General features: G+C 50.5%; 1 protein-coding gene across 1 annotated transcript in view; it reads right to left on the bottom strand.

Annotated features, from left to right (window-relative positions):
• LOC122382171 (carboxyl-terminal PDZ ligand of neuronal nitric oxide synthase protein-like) overlaps positions 1 to 21,462 on the bottom strand; it is a 30,302-nt gene that overhangs the window by 3,636 nt on the left and 5,204 nt on the right. The window contains exons 6-9 of the mRNA XM_043367148.1: positions 17,349 to 17,457; positions 8,393 to 8,669; positions 899 to 1,335; positions 22 to 255 (exon numbers count right to left, since the gene is read on the bottom strand). Coding sequence (XP_043223083.1) covers positions 22 to 255; positions 899 to 1,335; positions 8,393 to 8,669; positions 17,349 to 17,457 — 1,057 coding nt within the window. The remainder of the gene's footprint in view (positions 1 to 21; positions 256 to 898; positions 1,336 to 8,392; positions 8,670 to 17,348; positions 17,458 to 21,462) is intronic.

Consider the following 21,462-nt stretch of genomic DNA (forward strand, 5'->3'; position numbering starts at 1 on the left):
ATCTGCGGACGTCAGCCGTACCTTGTCTCTGACGGCGCTGGCGGCGGCGTCGCGTTCCTCCATGCTCTGCAACTCGGAGACCAGCACCTGGACGTGGTCGAGCAGCTCGCGGTTGTGCAGCAGCAGCTGATGGGTGCGCGCCTGCGCCTCCAGCCGGGCGGCCGTCTCGGCCTGCAGCTGGTCGCGAACCAGGTGCACCTGGGCCAGCGCCGCCTGGGTCTGCTGCTGCTGCTGCACCAGCCGCTCCCGCATCAGCTGAACGGCACACGGGACAGGGTACAGGCGTCAGCGACGGACGGACACAGGGCGTCAACGGCGGATGGGACAAGGGCGCGGGCGTCATCGGTCAATGGTCACCGATCAACGACCGTCTGACCAGCAATGTCGTGTTAAATTAAATGTCCCGTGGATGGAGGGCTATCAAAACGCTCTGATGTTCAAATACAAAGGCGTGGTGCCCCCAATTCAGCGTGAGGACGTGAGGAGAGCATGCACATTGACGTGAGGAGAACATTTACCTACCACCATCTTTATCAAAGCAAACTAGCGGGGGAAACCACGGCAGGCTGTCCCTGCAGGGTGATTCCCAGCCGTAAACTCCAGCTCGAAACGGCCAAACAAGCAGTGCATCTGCGATTCCGGGCGGTTGAATCCCATCAAGACGTTGTGAGTCAGCCGGCGGCTGTTGCTAACTTTTTCGCTAGCATTTTTGTCGTTAAAGAGTCGGCCCAATCCGTCACCTAGTTAATCACACACCACGGCCCGTCCCAGAGGCAGCGGGGTGCCACCGAGTCCGCAGGTGTTTATTCCGGTGCGGCGCTGGGAAACCCACGATCTCGGCGTCAGTCTCCGCCGGCCCCGGGGACCCGGCGGAAACTCACCGAGATCAGCGGCTCACCTGCAGCTGGTGATAGAGGGACGAGGAGCCGGCCAGCCGGTGAACGTCGTGCAGCTGCTCCGGCGGCGGCGCCGTCAGCGCGTCCGGCGACAGGGTGGCCGCGCGCCGGCCGTCCATCGGACTGGCCGGCACGCTGAGCGCCTCGAGCAGCATGTGCCGCCGCTCGGCAGCCATCTGCGGCAGGCCGCCCAGCGGCTCCAGAAGCCGCCGCTCGGCCGGCGAGCACGAGACGCGGTCGCGGCGCGTGGTGCGCCGTCCGTCCGGCGAGCGCGGCTGCTCGGTGGCGGCGCGCGGCCGCTCCGAGGGCGACTTGGGCGGCTTGCGCGTCTCGGTGGGCTCCGAGGCAGGGGCCGGCTCGGAGACGACGGGCTGCTCGCCCGACAGCGGCGACGGAGGCGTGTCCACGCTGGGCTGCTCTGACGACGTGTCCGTGGGAGCTGGGGAGGTTATATGAGGTCACACAAAAGGGCTTCCACTCAGTCGGCAGAAATAAGACCGGGGCCGGGACATCATGAGCGTCCCCCTCCACTTACACTAGTAATCTGGTGCAACCGGTCCGCCAGTTCGCTCGAGAGATATATTATACATGGATATCAATTATTTCTGGTTAAAAGTGTCCCCCAACTGTGCGAATAAAGCTTATAATTTGCCGAGAACCGAGCAACGATAAACGTTAGTTTTAGCTATCTTGAAAGCGATAATCCCGGTTCACAGGAGCCGCGATTAGGTAAAGTCGGGTAATGACCTGGGTCCTTATAAACACGTTAAAGCAATCCTGATACACAACGAACAAAAACTCGACATAAATTTGAAAAAGGCAATCGTAATGCCGCCGTCCGCCAAAAAGAGCTGGGCTACTGCGCGTATCAATCACTTACGTAACTCCTCGCTAGATGGCACTGGCTCCACACGCCTGAACTGATGCTGTGCCGCATGGCACAGAGCCGTAAACTGCCGACGGGCGTCGATTCTACTCGTGCGTGACAGACACATCGCAAGCCTTTTCTGGTTGTGCTATTTTAGCGCCAAAAGGTATAAGTTATTTTCCATTCCTATATTGCTGGATGCTGAGTCATCACTGGAAGGCTAGCTTTCAGGTAGGTATAAAGATTTCGTGTTTTTCAGCGCGGGACAGGCTGGCGGCTCCCGTGGCGCTCGGCAGTGACAGCGGCAGTCGCGCCCGCTAACGGCCGCACTTCAAGCCAAGACAAATGCGCGAAAAGCGCGCCGACACGCATGATTTGTTGGCGGGATATTTCGGTCGGCAGCTGGCACTCGGCCAGAGTAACCAATTGCCTTCCCACTTAAAATGAGATGTGAGACGCGCTTTACTACCACCATAGATCTGGGCCGGCTGGCAGCCGGGACCGAACCCGAGACGGGCGCCGCGGCCGGCTGCAGTGTTCGCGGCGTCAGTTTGTCAAAACCAACGTAAACAGCGGCGGCCGTCGGCGGTTGTGCCGGCGGCGAGCGTCTGGAGGATGCCGCCGCGGGGTGCCAGCTCGCTCGGCTCGGCGCCTGGCAGCCGCCGCGCCGCCCACGCCAGCGCCACAGCCGCAACCGAGGCCTCCTCCAGCTCGGGTGCGGAGGAGCGCGGCTGCGGGGAGCGGTACTCGGGTGCCGGGGCCTCCGGCGTGCTCTACCCCCCCCCCCCCCGCAACCGTCAGGTGATGCCCATTGTATGACGTCACGGCGGGCCGAAATACCGTCCGAGAGGCGGCCGGCTGCCAAGGCGCGCCGTCGCCGCCGGGCTGAGAGCGGAGCCGGGTGCGGACGGCACGACACCGGCGGCGGACTCTGATGGATGGACGCAGAAACGCCGAATGAGCTTAATCGCCCGAAACTGCGCTCTAGCTGTCAGTCGGAACAATAAATATATCAAACCGAGTTAAAAGCTAAGGGAGTTCGGATATTAATTACAACGGATACCGACAAAAAAAGTGCATAAACAACAAGTCATCTCATGGTCAGCGAAAGACCGGCGACCGTCCAGCATGATTCCTGTAGCAACTTTCCTTTCACATGACATAACATGTAGTGCAGCAACTAAACCACATAATTTCGACCGTCTGTTATCTGCACAAGCACAGGCAGAACTATCAAATGAAGCGCAGTGACATGAGGCCATAATGACCACGCGACCCGCTGACGAGGCGGCAGTCACCCGCATATGTTCGCGGACGGCTGCCGGCAGCGGTCGGCCAACTCCCACGCCTTGGGAGCGCGCCAGGGCGGCGGGCTGCACGCTCCGTCCCGCGTCCATCGGCCGTCTGACACATGGTATTGATAGGCGGCCAGTCGGAGTACACGGTACGGATACGTTAGGAGGGACAGCGACAGAGGACAGATACAGAGATAGAGATATGACTTTCAGGTCGAGACGGATGGGGGAGTTCAGCACTCAGGCGATGACGGAGGAGGGACGTGATGAGAGCGAATCGGCCTTGTGTTGGCCGTGTTCCCGACACAACTCGACTGAATTAATGGGCGTCATTCATAAAGTCTGCGGTAGGTAAGGCCCGCATATTGTCTGCACCACCCAACGGAGTCTGATGGCTATTTTTGGGTTCTTCATCTAAAGACGTGTGTGTACTGATAAAAGATGTCAGAACATCAGTAAATATGGCAATGTTACGATATCTCACATGTGAACCAATTTATTATTTTATTTTTATCTCGGTCCAGTAGCACACGCCAAGAGCGCCAGCATCCAGCGGCATCTGCTCAGAAGGCCGAGCGCCAGCCGAGCGGTCCGCCGCTGCCGGTTATTCTGCTCAGTGCTCGCTGCTCGGGCCCGCCGCCGGTGTGTCTGTCGCCGCGAAACGAGCGGCCCTCACCAGCACGGACCTGTGCCAACATCAACCGGCCGGGCCCACCGGCGAGCAGTCAAACTCAGCCGGCCGCAGAGCCGATCGCGGCGGCCCGGTCTCAGAGCCGATCGCGGCGGACCGGTCCCAGAGTCCTACATACAGGGCTCTCCCAGAGTCGATCGCCGCGGACCGGTCCCAGGGTCCTGCCGGGCTGCCGCCTGTCCGACGGCCAACACATGGGACTCAGGGCCCATCACCCAGCCTATGTCGGCACCGCAGCCGTGTTCCATTCGACACACAGCAGCAGGTCCGATCCGGAACACAGAGCCGGTTTGATCCGGAACACAGAGTCGGTTTGGTCCGGCATATAACAGCCATTCTGGTCCGGCCCGGCACACGCAGCCGTATTCTGGTAGGCGTACACACTACACAGCCGTGCTTTGAGCGCAGACAACATCGCCTTTTGGCACTTAGCTCAGTAAATCGGTGCCAAAGAACAAGTGCTCATTGGCTCCAGCGGTTCGTGCAAACTCTGTATGTTCGGCCACTGTTATTTCACCTGAGACCAATGTCAGCGCAGAGCGGCAGTATTTTGACCGCAGCATAAGCACCTGCTAGCTGATCTCGGCGTCGGCGCCGTCTGGGACCTGACCCAAGCGGCTTGTGTTGGCCGCTGCCGAGTCTCGGCGGTCACGGTCACACGTGGCTGGGCCTGACACGATGGGTTTACACTGGCGCCGAGTGACGAGCGATAAGCCACCCGGGTCCGGGCCGGCCGGCCGGGCGATGGGTGTAGGGGTAGGTGTGCACTGTGCAGTGTATACGAGAACAGTGTGCACTACACGCCGTCCCAGTCGTCTCGCCCATCGGTCAACAAGACGGTGATGCCACGGTGATTTACCACTCAATGCACAGCTGGGATACCGACCACTCTCGCGAGGGTCAGCGAATGCTGTCATAGCCGTTTAACACGTCTTAAAAGCAGTAAATATAATCGAACTGCTGGCTATTCAATCCACGCCACGGTGAGAAGCGTTTGGACTCCCCGTCTAAGTTTTTTTCTTCTTAAAACCTTTCTTAAAGCGGCAATAGAAACGTCAGGCTATACGCTTGAAATCTTCTACGATTTTATGATCAACGGTTTGACGAAACGCAATTCAACTCTCTAACTTGTCACATGTGCATTAATTTTTTGCGTTGGTCGGCCACACCGTCTGCATGTGGGAAGCAGAGTCCGTTTTCGCTGCATCTTGGGCTAAAAACGACATCGTGCTCAGCGCTCGCGTCGTTAGCTCATCGCACAGTGTCGTTTCATTGGAGTTGCTTGTTGTTAAACCTAGTTTCAAAGAAGTACATCTTGACAGGGTTGAAAAAATATATTGACTTAAGGTAGGTACTGCCTCAGGTCATTGAGCCCAGTCTCGGAAAAGATGTGTTTCAACTATGTAATAACTATGAGTGTTATTAATAAAAACAACCTGACATTTGTTCGGCCAAATGGACGTTAAACGGCCCCTTTCCAAATTCCACTATCAGAAGCCTTTTAGGAGCATTATCGTCTCTCACTGCGCTCAAGCCGCTCAGTGCTCTGTCGGGCTTCTAATTATGGCGTCGGGCCGTTTAAAACTCATAATCCATAACGCTCTCCGGTCACTTAATGTATTATTGACATTTAAATATGACGTCAGTTATTGATGACATGATTTCACGAGTGTTTCAGAGGTAATCTATTCTTAGAAGACTCAGCACCCGAGGAGTGCTTGTTGCCCTTGGCTCTGCAAGGGATGTTGTACAGTTGCGATCGAACAGAGCTCTTGTTGTTTGCTGCTCAGTCTGCCAAGCTAAATGTGTTTACATCGTGAGAAGCTCCAGCGTGCTCGCTGCTCATTCTATAGCTTAACCCTCGCCCGCACATGCCATTTTCCCATCCTAGAACGCACATGGGGGGGGGGGGGGGGTTGCCACCCCCCGCGCCATTTCGTTCCTGTTAGAGGTAGAGCTTAGCGGTAAAGACCAAAAAGATTCTTTGGGAAGAGACAAATCCAATGATACCCAGTTTTACCTTCTCAGGTCAGTCATTGACCTTCCAGGTCAGGTCAAACTAAAAAATGTTGCTGTTTTGGGTCACCGTTGGATATCAAGTGCGCTGCTTATCATATACCGATGACGATGCCGTTTTCTGGTGCCAAGCCAGCTAGAACCTCTTTGTCACACTACCCGACCAGGTTTTTGCTGCTGAGGTCATTTCAGGTCAAGTTAGGTCAAGGTCAATTATATGTGTTTGTATGTCTGTGTGTGTCTGTGTGTATACTGATGTGTGCACCGATTGTTTATGTGTCCATATTACATGAAATCATGATCTGAGAAGCTTTTACCAAAAATGCAGTCAAAAAATTTCACAAAAAGTAAATTCCGCTTGCCTAAAACGCAATTACCTTAGATGACCTAGGTTGACCTTGACCTTGACCTTGACATCTGTACATCGTCGAACAACATGTTCCATGATAGGTGGGAGGTAAGACTGGCAAAAAAGGCCGAAATCAAGGTGTCAAAAGCTCACAAGGCCCATAGCCAACGCAAGATGTTGAGAATTAGTCATTTGGGTCATGACATGACCTGAAAAACAAGGTCATATCTCCGAAACCAAAAACCACAGAAACTTGAAATTTTCAGTGGACATTAGGAAAGGATAGAGGAGCAGTTATACGAAAAATCAGCCTTCTAGCTCTAAAAATGTTGAGTGCAGAGCAGAAAGACTGCCTGGGGGGTGGCAACCCCCCCCCCCCCCATGTGCGGGAGAGGGTTAAAGTGTGTCGTGTGACCGCAAGTAGATGAACGGATGGTCTCAAACAATGCTGCAAGGGATTCGTGTTGGGCTAGCCATTGTTAAAAAAGTACACGTCTTGAAGCCTGTTGAAAATGAATACCTATGCCTATAGCATGATAAACTTGAAAACGATTCTGCCTAAATGAAATGCAATACACGACATATATCATAGCAGAAAGAAAAAATAAAGGAAAACTAGGCAAGAGCAACACCATTCGTTTCATCTCCGTATAACACGTGACCTATGTGAGATGTTTCTAAGTTCTACGCAAGCTGATGCCTCTTTTTAAAAACGTAGGTATCAAGCTAAGCTGAGCATCGACAAAATGATAGACTATGATAGATAAAAATACATGGATCGGCATGACATGTCAGTTTGCGTGAGCCTAGTCTTTCACACGCGGATGACGCAGGACGGCTTTGTCCCAGACGCCAGCAAATAAGCTAATAGTCACGACTCATCAAAACTTGTAGTTTCAACTGTTGTCTTCCTATACCGTGGGCTGAGGAATGACCTGACCCACGCACATGAGTTCGGCTCGAAAATTCAATCAACACGATTGAAATAAATTAACATTTAATACCATCATACCATTAACAGAATGGAAATTTCCGGCGTTAACGCCTTGCCTTAACCCTCGCCCGTATAAGGGGGAGGGGGTCGAACGGACCCCCCCTCGGTTTTTCGCGAATAACTCGCGTAAAAAGCGGACGATCGCAACGAATCTTTTAGTACCCTCGCGTTAATCAATTTTACACCTACCCTAAAATTTTCGTGACCCTGACCCTAATGACCTTTGACCTGTGACCTACTTTTCGAGACCATGTTTGGCCGGAATCGCGATTCGGCGTATGTCGGCTCGCATTAGCGGCGCATTTGCAGTTTTTCGTGGTTTTAAGCGTTCAAACATGGGATATGATGTTGCTCCCATGCATTAGGGTGGGTGTCAAGGTCACCTGAAGGTCAGGTCAGGTCATTGACCTTTGATGACCTCGGTTCACTTTTTCGAGTTTTACATGTTTCTAGGCCAGTTTTTGGAGCTGAATTCGAATTTAGCAACCATATGAACATTTACGAAGTAGTTTTGGTGCCTTCGTAAAATGTTTGTTACGAAGCTGTCAGAGGCGGTTGCCACCTATACTACGAATACCCTTACTGGTTGACCTGACCTGACCTGACCCGGCCTGGCCTAAATGCATGAAGACATCATCTATGTTCAAAACTAACATGATATTCGTGATCAGCACCCCGAAAAACCCCATAGCAGCCACGCTTTACGACTTTCTAATAGGTCCCGATTTTCCCGACTTTTGGGTCATTGACCTGACCTGGAAGGTCAACCGATGACCTAGGACCTTAAAATTGGGTATCATCGGCTTCCTCTCGTCACGGGCAACACGCTCGTTTTTTCCGCGAAGCTCTAGCTCGATCAGGGGCGAAACGGCAAGGGGGGGGTCCAACGGACCCCCCCCCCCTTATACGTTCGCGGCTGGAAAAACACCAATACGGGCGAGGGTTAAGCCTCACTCGCGCTGTTCCTTCGCTTTATTAACATGATTCAGGATAACAATTCGAAATTTGTTAGCTTCATCTAAAGCCGTAATGCATTGGGGATTTTTTTGCCAGCATTAACGTTATCAAGAAACAATTTAAATACTCAGGTCCCAGTTTCCATAAAACATTAATTGTAAATTTCATTTATGAACTTAAAGATACTTATTCGTTTACAATACATATAAGGCCCGCCTCGGACCCAGCCCAGTTTGGTCCCAAATCATACGTAAGCCGAACCCCTTGAGGATCACTCTCGGAGCAGGCTCGGCCGATCCCAGGACCGCTCGGCGGTTGGGACTCACCTGGCGGCGGCTTTTTGGCCGCGTCGGCGCTGCTCGGCTCGCTGTCCGAGTCAGACGGGTGGTTCAGCGGCGGGGCGGCCGACACCGGCACCGGCACGGGCGAGGGTGCCGAGGAGGCGGCCGGCGCCGGGGCCGCGGCCGGCACCCCTCCGGCCGGGGACGCGGTGGAGGTCGGGCTGGCCGGGCTCGCCCCCGGCTGGTCTGCTAGACTGGCCTCTAGACTGTGACACACTTCGAAGGCTTGGCCGACTGTTCGAACCACTTCTAACGCTTGGCTCTGCCGGAGAAGGGAAAATGGGTTAAGAACTTGGTAATGCGCGGTCAGAGTGAGTAATTTTGATTTGAGATGCAATTCAAATCGACGCATTTTCAAATCTCTTAAGTTTTGCCTGGATAGCGGATAGGTAGTCAACTACTTATACTAGATAAAATCATAGGCAACCCTTTTACGAGCACCACAGTCGCGCATCACATCACAATGCCGTTGTCTTTCGATTAACTCCTGCTATCATCCCACCGCGGGACCACCGGTGGCACTGTCCCCCGACAGACATCCCTGGGGCTCGTCGCAGCGTGACCGGCGGCGCTCACATGTCACCGCTATCTGGGCCAGGGCGGCACCAATAGGGCGTCCGCGTCGCGTCACTTGGCCGCCCGTGACGCCGCTGATGGCCACCACGAGGTCGCGTGACAAATGTGGCGCGCACGACCGCAGACAAATGTGGCGCACGCGGCGTTTGTCTGCTGAAGCCAAGCCAGACGAACAGGAAGGAGGAACAGGAAATGGAGCAGGAGTAGGGCACTGGCTGAATTATTGCCTGCTGGCAATGTGACGATGATCAAACGATGATTAACTTAACGACCGCCGGGGCACGTGGTGAGTGTGTCGAGAGGTAGGTGGGAGAGGGGAGGCAAAAACACGCCGCGGCTCCGGAATGCGCGGCGCACGCAGAGCTGCCAACTCGGGACACGCTGCCTGCCGCAGATCTGGGGCGGGCCGATTTGGCTCACCAGACGAATCGCTAGGCGCTTCATAGGTATGCGATCGCTGCTAAACGTTGCTAAAAGTCTTTCAAGGCACTGCATGTAGGTGAAAAACAGGATGACTTTCAAGTATAAATTCTTTCAAGGAAGTAGGTAGCATATCATCAACGTTTGGAGCCTCTAGACGACACAATTTTTTCTTGATTATGCCCGGTATTAGTTGGCTAAAGACGTTTGACGTTCTGTGCGTTTTAGGTATTTACCTAGAACTTTGTTTATCACTTTGTTAATTTATCAAACGTCTTACGTCTAATCGCTATTTTATTCATCCAGCCTTTTTGGATGAATGCTGAATAAAGGAATCCAGATATGCGTTTTGAAAAATAAGAGAACCTATGCGTTCAGCCTTAACCCGCGCCCCACTGGGGTCTGCGTATAACACGCCCTACGGGGGGGGGGGGGGGGAAGGGCTATTCATAGCCCCCCCTCCTAACTCCGAAACTACTGGGCCGATCGTCAAAATTCAAACAGCGTCTGATAGCCCCGGAAAAACTGTCGAACGAAACCTAATTTCATTGACCTCGAGGTCACCGATGACGTCACAGGTCAGGTCAAAGTAAAAATTATTAGCATTTTGGCTTGTTCACGTTTTGGGCCCTGGCCGCCGTCTTACAAGTCAGATCAGGCTCATTTTTGGATCACACACTCGGGAACAGATGCTCTAGTTACCCTGAGGGTACCAAACTTGTACTTTGATTTTCAGGTCAAGGTCAGGTCATCACAGGTCACGAAAATATTATATCATGCGTCGGTCACGTGACACATGTTTTATGGTCCATTTAGGTCAGAGATTTCGAATTTGATGTCGTCTGTGTCATTCGAGGTCATTTTGAGTCGAATTTAGCTTATGTTAGGTCACTTTCAGGTCAAAAAAGGTCAAATTTTGAAGTTAAAATTTTTCAACAAAAAAGGTGTCTATTGGATGCAGTTTGAGCTCAGGAACACGATGGTGCTATTTATATTGGCGTACGATGTCAAATACGTGGTGAAAAATTGATTTGAAAAATTAATAATTGTGAATTTTTTGCAATAATGCGTAAAACTTGGCCATTTTTGAAGATATTTAGCTAAAACTTGCTAGAGGTAGTCATAATAATGCGTTTTATCACATATATTCCGTTTTTTCGAAAAGTCGAAAACTTTTTGAAAAAACGTAAAAATATAAATTTTGGATATTATTATATTAAATTTTCAAAATGTTCAAAATTTTGAAAATCCGAGATAGCAGTTTAATAGCGCAGTCTATTCTGAGTCCTCAAATGCAAAGAAATTGGATCTAGCTTAAAAACTGAGCTCTTGGGAGCGATTGCTGTGGTTCAATGTTTTGCGTCGAAATCGGCCGAACATGACGTCACTCTGACGTCATTTCCGGCCGACCTATAGTAGGTACGAAGTTCAAATTTTGCCACAAGGTGTTAAATTGATGCAGCCTAAGGTACTGAAAGTTTAGCGTCGATACGTCAAGCGGTTTGGAAGTTATTGCAGAAAAACGGGAGGGGGGCTATAAATAGCCCCCCCCCCCCCCAGTGGGGCGCGGGTTAAGCTGATTTAAAAGATGCCTTAACTTTATATGGAATTTCAGACTCCACAGCTTGATAGCAAAAGATGATTTAAATGATTGAACAAGACAAGTATCATAACAACGCTAAAATATGCCAAGGAAATAGTAGAGGTATAACGGCATAAAATGATTAAATCGCTAATAGACAGAAACATCTCTTTAACGTCTCTTCAAACAGCTCAACGTTAAAAAATTGTTCTACCCGCTGCGGTTCAATATATAATTTGTCTACTGTCGCAGTTTTAGCGCAAAGCCTAAACCTGCGTATTAGACCGTATTATCGCGGCACGATGAAACGGTCACTTGCCGAAGCGCCGAAGCAACTACGGAAGAATATGTTTTTGTGCTGGCTGAACCAGGAAGCGACTGTCTGGACCGGCGGAGACGACACTACACCAATAATACGCAAATCCAAAGATGAAACTATCGTGCCTTATTTGCCTAAATGAAAAGCACTGCCGTCTGCCACCAGCTTATCTGACTCCGTTTATATTTGGGGCTGCTAGGTCGGGGCAGTTAACACCACCAAAAATCTGGTGGGAAATATAGCACTCTTCAAACTCAAAGATAAAACGATCCATGGTTCATGTCCGCTATAGCTTCAACCAAATAAACTCAACTCGGCGCTGAGAGAAGTGTTCCAGAAGTTGAACGGCAGGCCGCAGGACAAACCACTGGATTGAGATCCAGATGAAGAAGAAGATCATATAGGTACACAACTGTGGGTCCAAATAGCCTGAGGACTCGATTGTGATGACCAGAAATTAACTGTAATTTCCAATTTAGTCGAAAAATTGACGCCTTAATAAGTAATATAAGCGACAGGCATTTGAGAACCATTATTCTAAGATAGACGCGCAGGCGCTGGCTGGGAAGCGGACAAATCGTCGATACCAAAAGATCGTACTCACTGGGAGTAGACCACTTGTCGTCGGCCGTCAGACTTTCCGTCCTGCTGACGGTATATACAGCCCAGCCTCACCTCTAGACAGACATCCTCCAGGCTCGCCGCGCCCACCACCGCGTCGTTCGCGATCACATCGAGGAAGTGCTGCTCGTCGGCGGCGGTGGCGGCGGCGGTGCGCCGCGCCGGCGACGGCGGCGTCTCGGCCCGCCACCCGTCCGGCTCCGGTCGCGGTTTGATGATGGAGCGGTCGGCACGGCCGTCGGTCCGCTCGGACGGCTCGCGCACTTGCCGGTACTTGTCACGACCGACAATCTCCGGGTCCCGGAAGGAGAGCTTCTTGCGCGGCCGCTGCCGCTCGCCGGCGGGCTTAGCGACCTCCGGCTCGGGGACCATGTTGAGCGTCATGCCGTCTCCGATGACGGTCCGGCTGGCTGTCTCCAGCATAGGGGGCACGCCGGAGGCGGCGGCGGCGGCGGCGGCGCTCGGCGGCGGCACCACGTCACTGCTCGCGCGCGGCGACACACCGTGCGGACATGGCCGAGACGCACCCGCTGCGGCCGGCCGTCGGCCGACGCCTACCGGCGCGCCGCACCGCCAACAGGTGGCGGCGGCGGCGGCTGGAGCTCCGCCAGCCAGCCGCGTCACGGTCAGAGGCCCGCCGACGCTGCCGCTCGCCCCGGACGCCATCGCCCAACTCTCTGTCGTCAATGCGAGACTGGATGGCGTTGGAGTTAATGTGGCATTTCATTATTCCTGAATTTGTAAGTACGATTCGACGAAATTCTCTCCCGTCTTTTTAGCTTTCATGGTGTTATTGCTTCGATCTAAGCCGGAACTTCTGACACGAACTGCATTTTCAGGTCAGGTCAGGTCAGGTCACTGGCTCCAGACGCCATAAGTGAGTCTCTGTACCGTCAACTTTGCAACGCCCTCAGTGGAAAGTAGGGAGATGAACTTACAGGATTCAGCAACATTCCCAGCCCTCATAAACAGTACGTCTCTGATTTTTTATTACTGTCGCCTGAGGTCTTATTCTCTTATACGGCTTTGCTCACCATTAGGGTATTTCACCAAAAACCGAGCCACTACCTCTGGCTCCTTGACCGTATGTACGTACTTCAAAGACCACCAGTTGATCTAAGACCTTAAACTCGAGTATCGGTCGCTGCGTCTCGTATCGGCGCACACACTGACTTTTCTGCCAGGCTCTAGCTAAATTCCTAGCCCGCGCCGGGCCGGTGCTCTGAGATTCCGCGCCGGGCCGGGGGGGGGGGGTGTATGAACACCCCCCTTCTAACTCGGCTCCTGGGCCACGTACCGAAACGCGATAAGCGGCAATCGAAAGAACGTCCAAAATAAGGACGAAAACACTTAAGTAATTTTTTGGGTCAGGTCAAAGGTCAGGTCACCAGAGGTCACCAAAGGTAAAATGTTGACTATTTCAACATTTTGGAAACTGCCGACGGCTATCTCGGGAACCGATAGAGCTATAGCGCCTCGGAAAAGCGCATTCGATAGCCCTTTTACAGACCTTTCTGAGTAATGTTCTCCGATTTGACCTCAGGTCAACGGTTTAGCCTCCAGAGGGCAAAAACTCCAAAAATAGCCGTTTTTACGAAAAACGTTTTTTTCGGCAACAACTTTTGACTCAAAAGAGCCATGACATTACTTTTGCCAGCATCGTGTTCCTCTCGACGAGACGCGTCGAATGAACTATAATTTGACCTTGAAAGGTCAACTTGAAAATTTGACCTTAGGTCAAGGTCATGACCTGACCGGTCAAGGTCATGACCTGACCGGTCAAGGTCATGACCTGACCGGAAAAGGTCATGTTGCATATCAGTCGATTCGCAACGTCGAGCCGAACACATCTAAGGCGTTTACAGCGCTCTAGCACGCCTCTATCAGAAGTTATTAGCGAAAAACTGCTAGATTCTGTTCGTGACCTGAGATGACCTCGGGGACATAACGAGGGGTCACAGTTGCCATTTTCCGGTTCAGTGTGTCAATCTTGCCTACTTCTCGATGTTTGAGAGTGTCTAGAATAGCGTTCGTGCAAAACAGACGCTTTTCAATTTTCTCCCATTGACTTATAATGGAGAGGTCGCAAAATTGACCTGACCTTAGGTCACCGATATCGAAATTCCGAGATATACATTTTATAGATATTTTTGCTCTTATCAATCGCTGAAAGTTTCAAGGCAATCGATCAATCGGTGTAGCTATGACGAACATTCTAATTTTTTTCTGAGGTGAGGTCACTTGGCGTGACCTGGTGACCTGACCTAAGACGACCTGGGTCTGAAATTTTCACAACATGTGCGGAAAAGATGCACGGACAGGTTTTCCAAAAACCGCAGGGGGGGGGGGGGGTGTTCAAACACCCCCCCTCCCGGTCCGGCGCGGGCTAGGGACGAAGGGAGGTGTCAACCTCCCACGGCCGTGGTTTAGGAAGAAAACCGATACCGATAGGTCCCTCCCCCTCGAGGGTACCGCGATAGGTGCCGATAGGGAAATGTGAAGATATGTAAGCGAACTTTGAAATAAATATGATATGAGTGGAGCTTTTCCAGTGAAGTTGGTGGGGCAAAGAGTCATAAAAACCGCAATGTCCGACTCCGTTTGTCAACTTGAATAAAGTGCTAAACTAAAAAAATCCTATCATTACAGAGACAATATTTTGCATTAGACATTCCAAAGCTCGTCAATGCGAAAAAAACAAAGTCCTAGAAATGAGCTAAAGTTGGTGGAGCAAAATGCCTATTGGTGGGACAAAATTGCAAGCTGGTGGGTCAGCCGCCCCACCAGCTGTATAGGATGCTCCGCCCCTGTTATATGCATTTTTTTCGTAGTTCTATTCGTTCACGAGTTAGGTATTTTACCGATTCTTTTTTTTGGCAAAACTTGTGCAAATATGGAAAATTTGACCTTCAAAGACCATTGGTGAAACGACTCATAGCACATTGTCTATGATTACTGTTTTTTTTCTAAATAATTCTCTACAATTTCCATTTACACTTGTTTACTGCTTGTTGTTACGCGGAGCCGAGCTACAGGGGTCGGTAAAGATGCCCTCCTTATGCATGGCATGACAGAGCCCCTGCCGGGCGCTGTTCAACCAAATGATTCGTCGGTAACTGTCTTAAAATAGGTACATTTTTAAGTTTAACTCTTTAGAGAACGGAAAACTTTAGGTAACTGGTAGGCATATAAAATGAAAGTATATCACTGTTATGTTTTACGTTTTATAATCCCAGGGCGTCAGTTCACCAGAATAGTACGGGCGGCGATAGTACTTGCACAAGCGCCAACTCCTTGTCTATTCTGAGTCACCCCGTATCTCGGCGCTCATATTTATATATCCTGGTCGTCTGATATGAGTAATCCGCACGTGAGCCGAGCAGGAGCAGCTGCTCGTCGGTCCGGCAGGAGGGGCGCCGACACGACAATCCCGCCCCGTCGGCGGCGGTGTTTCGCTGCTTGCCAAAGGCAGAGCTGGCGCCGCAGCACACCTGGATCGCACCGCCGCGCCGGCCGCCAACCCCAGCAACCAGCGATTCCGGGTTTAGCCGTCGCTGGTAAAAATACAGGCGCTCCGTACCGACCGGTCTTAACACAGGTCTCCGTCGGTGCTCACCGGAAAATGCTCTTTGTGCTGGGACAGGCCTTGGATCAGCAAGGCCTTTGTTATGCGTCTTGTATCTTATTATAAGGATAAGTATATATTCTGGCACCAGGGTTTTCAAATATCACCTTTTGCTGGCGCTGTCAAGTCGTGGTTGGCTGAATAAGTGAACGACAGATAAGATGCATCGAGTTTATTACAACTTCCGAGTACTTGCATATGGGATTCGCGCCAGGTGCGACATTCGCTGGAATGTTTCATTGGCCGTAAGTAATGGTCCCTGTTTTGTTGTTGCAATTGCCCTATATCGAAGAATTTAATATGACAATATTAAAAGAAAGCATTACGTGTAATACTTCAAGCAACATTTATATAAACATCAAACTAACGATTCGCGTGAGCTCAGAGCCCGTAGCAAACGGTTGACGCCACCATTTGCTTTGTCGCTCGATCACGCCAGGGTCCTCTGTCAAAATAATCGTCTCAGTCCAAGCCCCGCGGCCGACCGTCCCCAATGACCCCAGGGATCGGCGGCGCCGGCGGCTCGATAGCGCGGCTGTCTCCACTGACACCTCTCGTCACAACTGGGGCGGACAGACCTGTGCTCTGTTGCACGGCGTCTCTGCAGCAGGCAGCTTCTGCCAGGAGACGGCGGGCGCCGACACCACCGGGCAGCGGCTCAGCTCGCCCGTCCAAGGCCTCTCCGCAGAGAACGGCCAAAAGGTCAAGGTTCATCCTCTGGGTGTCTCCCAGCTTTTGAGATACGGCGCTCCAAACCCTACGAACGCATAGGCTAACTATGCGCGGCACAGGCCTCAAATTTCACGGGCAAACTATTCAAGAAAAATGTAACATCTTCAGTATTCGCCTCTGACAGCACTGGTAAAAACTTTGAGCCAGCTCGAGGCCCCTGCGCTGAAAAAGCTATAAAGCGTCACAGCTGGCAGAGGCGGCGGCGTCGCGTCCCCTCCCTGCGGCCCACGGCGAGGCGGCTGGCGTCGTGCCTGATAGCGGCACCGTCGCCAGAGCCGTCTGCCCCGGGGCGACAGCGACTCGGCGGCTGGACGGGCCCGGCGGCCCTGGGGCTGGCTGAGTCCGTCCGCCGGCGCTACCGTTAGCAGCCGTGAAAAGGTGGGCTGGGCTGGGCTGGGCTGACATTAGCTGGGCTGATATATGTAACGTGCAGGTTACAGCATTGCCACAAAGCTGGTGGTTCTAGCACTGGAGCCCGGAATGATTTGTATCTGATAATATGCGGGTCCTCTCATTAAAAAAAGTTATATTCGTGACGCTCCATGCTCATTGCTCATGTTATCTTTAGGTACATTTGGATAACAATATGGTCTAGCATAAATTATATGATAACACTCGAGATAAAACCCTTTCATGACAATTTCCCTTTTATCAAAAATAAACCAAAACGGAATCGAAAACTCAACCCTAACATTTTTTTCTTAGACACCGCTGCTCAAAATTAAGCCTACATAAACGGCTGTCCATTAGGTATAAATTTTGTTAAAAAAGAATTTCATAGTCGGTTTTGAAATATGTACTGCAATTCTGATACGTCATGACGAATAGGTACTTTGCGTTTTCTCCATACATTACCATTGCATTTTAACTGCATGTTGCATGATAATATTATTTGAATTCAGATCCACCCCTCCCCCAAACCAAGGAGTTAGCTCGAATGTTTTCGATGGATAGGCCGACGCAGACGGAGCTCGCGCTGCATGGCTCCCATGCTACTAAGGCGAGATACGAAGGCCAACCCAAACGTGTCTTACGGTATAATCCCATGATCCTTGGGTCCACTCACCTTTTTAATTGTTTTGAAGACGTTGCAGCGGCACAGCTTGGACTGAATCTCTCCAGAAATGTAGCTGAATACTCGGAAATCCTGAGTGTCATGGGAAACGTAGAAAATTCTGCGAGGAGAAGAGCACACCGTAAGTCATAAAATTAATTTGTGTATCGCTAAGCCAATCGACGCATATTTGTTGCGTTATTTTTCGACTTTGCTGTAGAATGTATAACTTATCACTCTTATTTATTCTGAACGCAAATATGTGTTGGGACATGTGAAATTGGCAATAACCCATGGGTGAAATATATAATTATATACCTTTTTGCAATTCTCTGCTCCTAACGCCTGAAACAGACTCTTTCCGCAGTCAGGAAATCGCATGCGAGAGCCTATTCAAATACATGGAAGCACGCTCGCATCAATCGCACGCACCTCCCGGATGCGATTGATGCGAGAAGAATTATAATGCATTTGAATGGGCTCTCGCATGCGATTTCGCGGAAAGAGTCTGTTTCAGCCTTAAGAGAATACAAGGAATAGCTAACCCACTTTTGATGGAAGATAACAGAAATATGTTCGGTTCGTATGTGCTTCCTCGTTTCTTGAGGTGTAGTGCATGCTTCAAGTACGGTTTCTCAGTTCTTACGCACCTAAATTATATCGCAATAGCCTGTGGTTTTGATGCATCGAAGCCATTGAACACAACACACCCACATCAGATAAGATCCCTGGTCACAAGCACTTACCTACATAAAGCAAAAACTTAAGTCTTTATCTTTCGTTCAATTATCTGAGACCGAAACAGCTTGCGAATGAAATAGTTCATTAAAAGAAAAACGTCGTACGTTACTGACATAGTGTTTTCTATTCTAGAATTCCAAGAACCATTCAGCAAAATTAGGTATGAGTTCACCAGCACAAATTAGCCGCTAGTTTGTCTCGGAATATGTTCATTTGCCTGTCCTTGCTGGCAGACGTCCTGCGGTACATCCGCCGGCACTCTAAGATGCTATCGCCACAGCTGAAATGGCAGCTACGGATGCATAATTCGAGTACGAATAAGACTATGTGAGCCGTTTTCAGATTCTTGGGGATGGCACAACAGTGTACAAACGAAGATAAAAGGATGTTGAAGTGTTTCATGTTGTTAGATGTAGCTTAGTGTTAAGGAGAACCATAAACTTAGCGTTGGCTTTGAAGTTTGTGTGTGAATAAGCCGAAAATGGCCCATAATGAAGGTGTTTATTCCAGCTTAATATAAAATGACTGCCATGACGAGACCTCGACACTTTGAAGTATTACAATAACTGCAAGCTTCTAGCGATAGCAACACTATTCCGCTCTTATTTATTCATGTCTCAAATTCAATCCAGCAACGTTGTATCTTTAAATTGAGTTCAGGCTATCGTTAGGTAATGGTATGGTAAAACATATTAGTCTCATTTAATACACTAAAAATATATATTTAAACATCCGCTTTAGGTATGGTAACTTTGCGACGAGACCAAGGCGAGTAAAATACGCTGTAATTTTTCCAATATTGTTAAAGGGTGTTTCCTTTCCATGGAAATGTTCTGTCTTTAAAAGTATAGCAAATAATTAAGTCCTCTTACATTAGAATACACAATTTGTGCCCCGGCTATATACGAGTACCTAGTATGGTGAAAATGTAAATGCAACGATGAGGAAAAGTGGGTAAAAGTGTTTAAGCACTGTAAGCTTCTCTTCAGCGTCACATTGTGCTTACAGTCACTAAATGCCATCAAATTTTGATAAGCACAGAGAGTTGCCGATCACATGGTCAAAGGTTGGCCCGTTTTCCTCTCATGTTATCGGCAATAAATGCCATTGGCGGTACGCTAACATGGAGTTCCATACGTTTGGCCACACAAAATTAATGGCCACACAAAATTAATAACACCTGAGGCCTGGAGCCCTGTCGGTTTACCGGACCGCATGCTGATGACGAGGAGCCGGCCGAATGGGCAGTCCGTCACCCTGATTTGGCCCAGTCAGGCCACTAGCTGGAGTTTTGTTTATCATTCTGTCATGATCGAGTGGGTAGTGAACGCCACAACGCCACGGCGCGCCAGAGCTCGTCACTCAGAGTGTGTCACCCGCAGACAGCCGGCTCTGCCGCCACTCGCCAGACCCGTCCGAGCTGTCCGGCACACGTCAGAAAGCAGACTTTGGACCCAGAAACTGAGTAGTCCCGTGGTGGTGTCATATGTTCAGGATGAGCCAGTTTTCCGCTTGAGGAATTAGTTTGTTGCCGAGATATGTCACCGGTATATCGTGTAACAGAAGATGACAGTTTAGGAAGATCGCTCCTTTAAATAAAAGCTTATAATTTATTAAAGTGAAGCGGAGCCCATGAATAGAGAAGCACTACCAAGCAACATGACCCGTTGAACCCCACGGGCACAGCAGGGCAGTGGCTGAGAATAGTCGCGCCACGGGCGGCCGCGTCCGTCGAGCCGAAAATAGGCCGCCCGCCCGCCGGGCAGGGCCATGTCACTCTGCAGAACGCAACCCTGAAAACGGATGACTTGCAGCGCCGCGGCAGCTCTGCTGACGTCACGCCAGCTTTGTCTGCCAGAGCCGGGCTTTGTGGCGTTTACTCGGCTCGGCGGCTGGCCCACCGACGGCCCAGAGGTGCCCGCTTGGCAGCCAGACCTGACCGGCTTCCACGAACGCTGTTAGAGAGCCGCGCTGCTCGCAGCCAGCCACTCTCACGGCTCCAGGCCAACCCGACAGATGGCCTTAGTCGTCAGTCAGTCAGTCAGTCAGTCACTCGTCAGTCGAAAATCGTTAGTCGTCAGTCGTCAGTCAGTCGTCAATCCGATTTCAGTCGTCTTCAATTGTCTTCGGTCCGAAAAGAGGTCTCAACCCTTTTAAACCGCGACTAAAGCCCTTGGCCTAGCATACTGTCTTTTCTGCACTCCTTCACCTAACCGATAGACGGTCTCGTTCCCCATATATCAACTCTTTGGTCCATCCGACAGATTGTCTTTGCTCTCTTAACCCTCGCCCGCACATGGGGGGGGGGTGGTTGCCACCCCCCCCCCCAGGTAGTCTTTCTGCTCTGCACTCAACATTTTTAGAGCTAGAAGGCTGATTTTTCGTATAGCTGCTCCTCTATCCTTTCTTGATGTCCACTGAAAATTTCAAGTTTCTGTGGTTTTTGGTTTCGGAGATATGACCTTGTTTTTCAGGTCATGTCATGACCCAAATGACCAATTCTCAACATCTTGCGTTGGCTATGGGCCTTGTGAGCTTTTAACACCTTGATTTCGGCCTTTTATGCCAATCCTACCTCCCACCTATCATGAAACATGTTGTTCGACGATGTACAGAGGTCAAGGTCAGGGTCAAGGTCAACCTAGGTCATCTAAGATAATTGCGTTTTAGGCAAGCTGAATTTACTTTTTTTGAAATTTTTTGACTACATTTTTGGTAAAAACTTCTCAGATCATGATTTCATGTAATATGGACACATAAACAATCGGTGCACACATCAGTATACACACAGACACACACAGACTTACAAACACATATTATTGACCTTGACCTAACTTGACCTGAGATGACCTCAGCAGCAAAAACCTGGTCGGGTAGTGTGACAAAGAGGTTCTAGCTGGCTTGGCACCAGAAAACGGCATCGTCATCGGTATATGACAAGCAGCGCACTTGATATCCAACGGTGACCTAAAACAGCAACATTTTTTAGTTTGACCTGACCTGGAAGGTCAATGACTGACCTGAGAAGGTAAAACTGGGTATCATTGGATTCGTCTCTTCCCAAAGAATCTTTTTGGTCTTTACCGCTAAGCTCTATCTCCAACAGGAACGAAATGGCGCGGGGGGGTGGTGGCAACCACCCCCCCCCCATGTGCGTTCTAGGATGGGAAAATGGCATGTGCGGGCGAGGGTTAACTTTCCACGTCCGGCTAAAACTATATCCAATGTCTAGTCAAACATCCACACCTCACGAGTCACAAACTATCGCTTATCCGGTCTAGAAGTGGTCCTCAGTCGGTATGTCTCAATCATGTTATTGGCGGTCTGTTTACACCATCACATCGTCCTCGCCTTGCTTTATAAAAGATGTCATTGTATTTCCGCT

Source organism: Amphibalanus amphitrite, unplaced genomic scaffold (assembly GCF_019059575.1).
Source record: "Amphibalanus amphitrite isolate SeventyFive unplaced genomic scaffold, NRLGWU_Aamphi_draft 000134F_arrow, whole genome shotgun sequence".
Taxonomy (NCBI): Eukaryota; Metazoa; Arthropoda; class Thecostraca; order Balanomorpha; family Balanidae; genus Amphibalanus; species Amphibalanus amphitrite.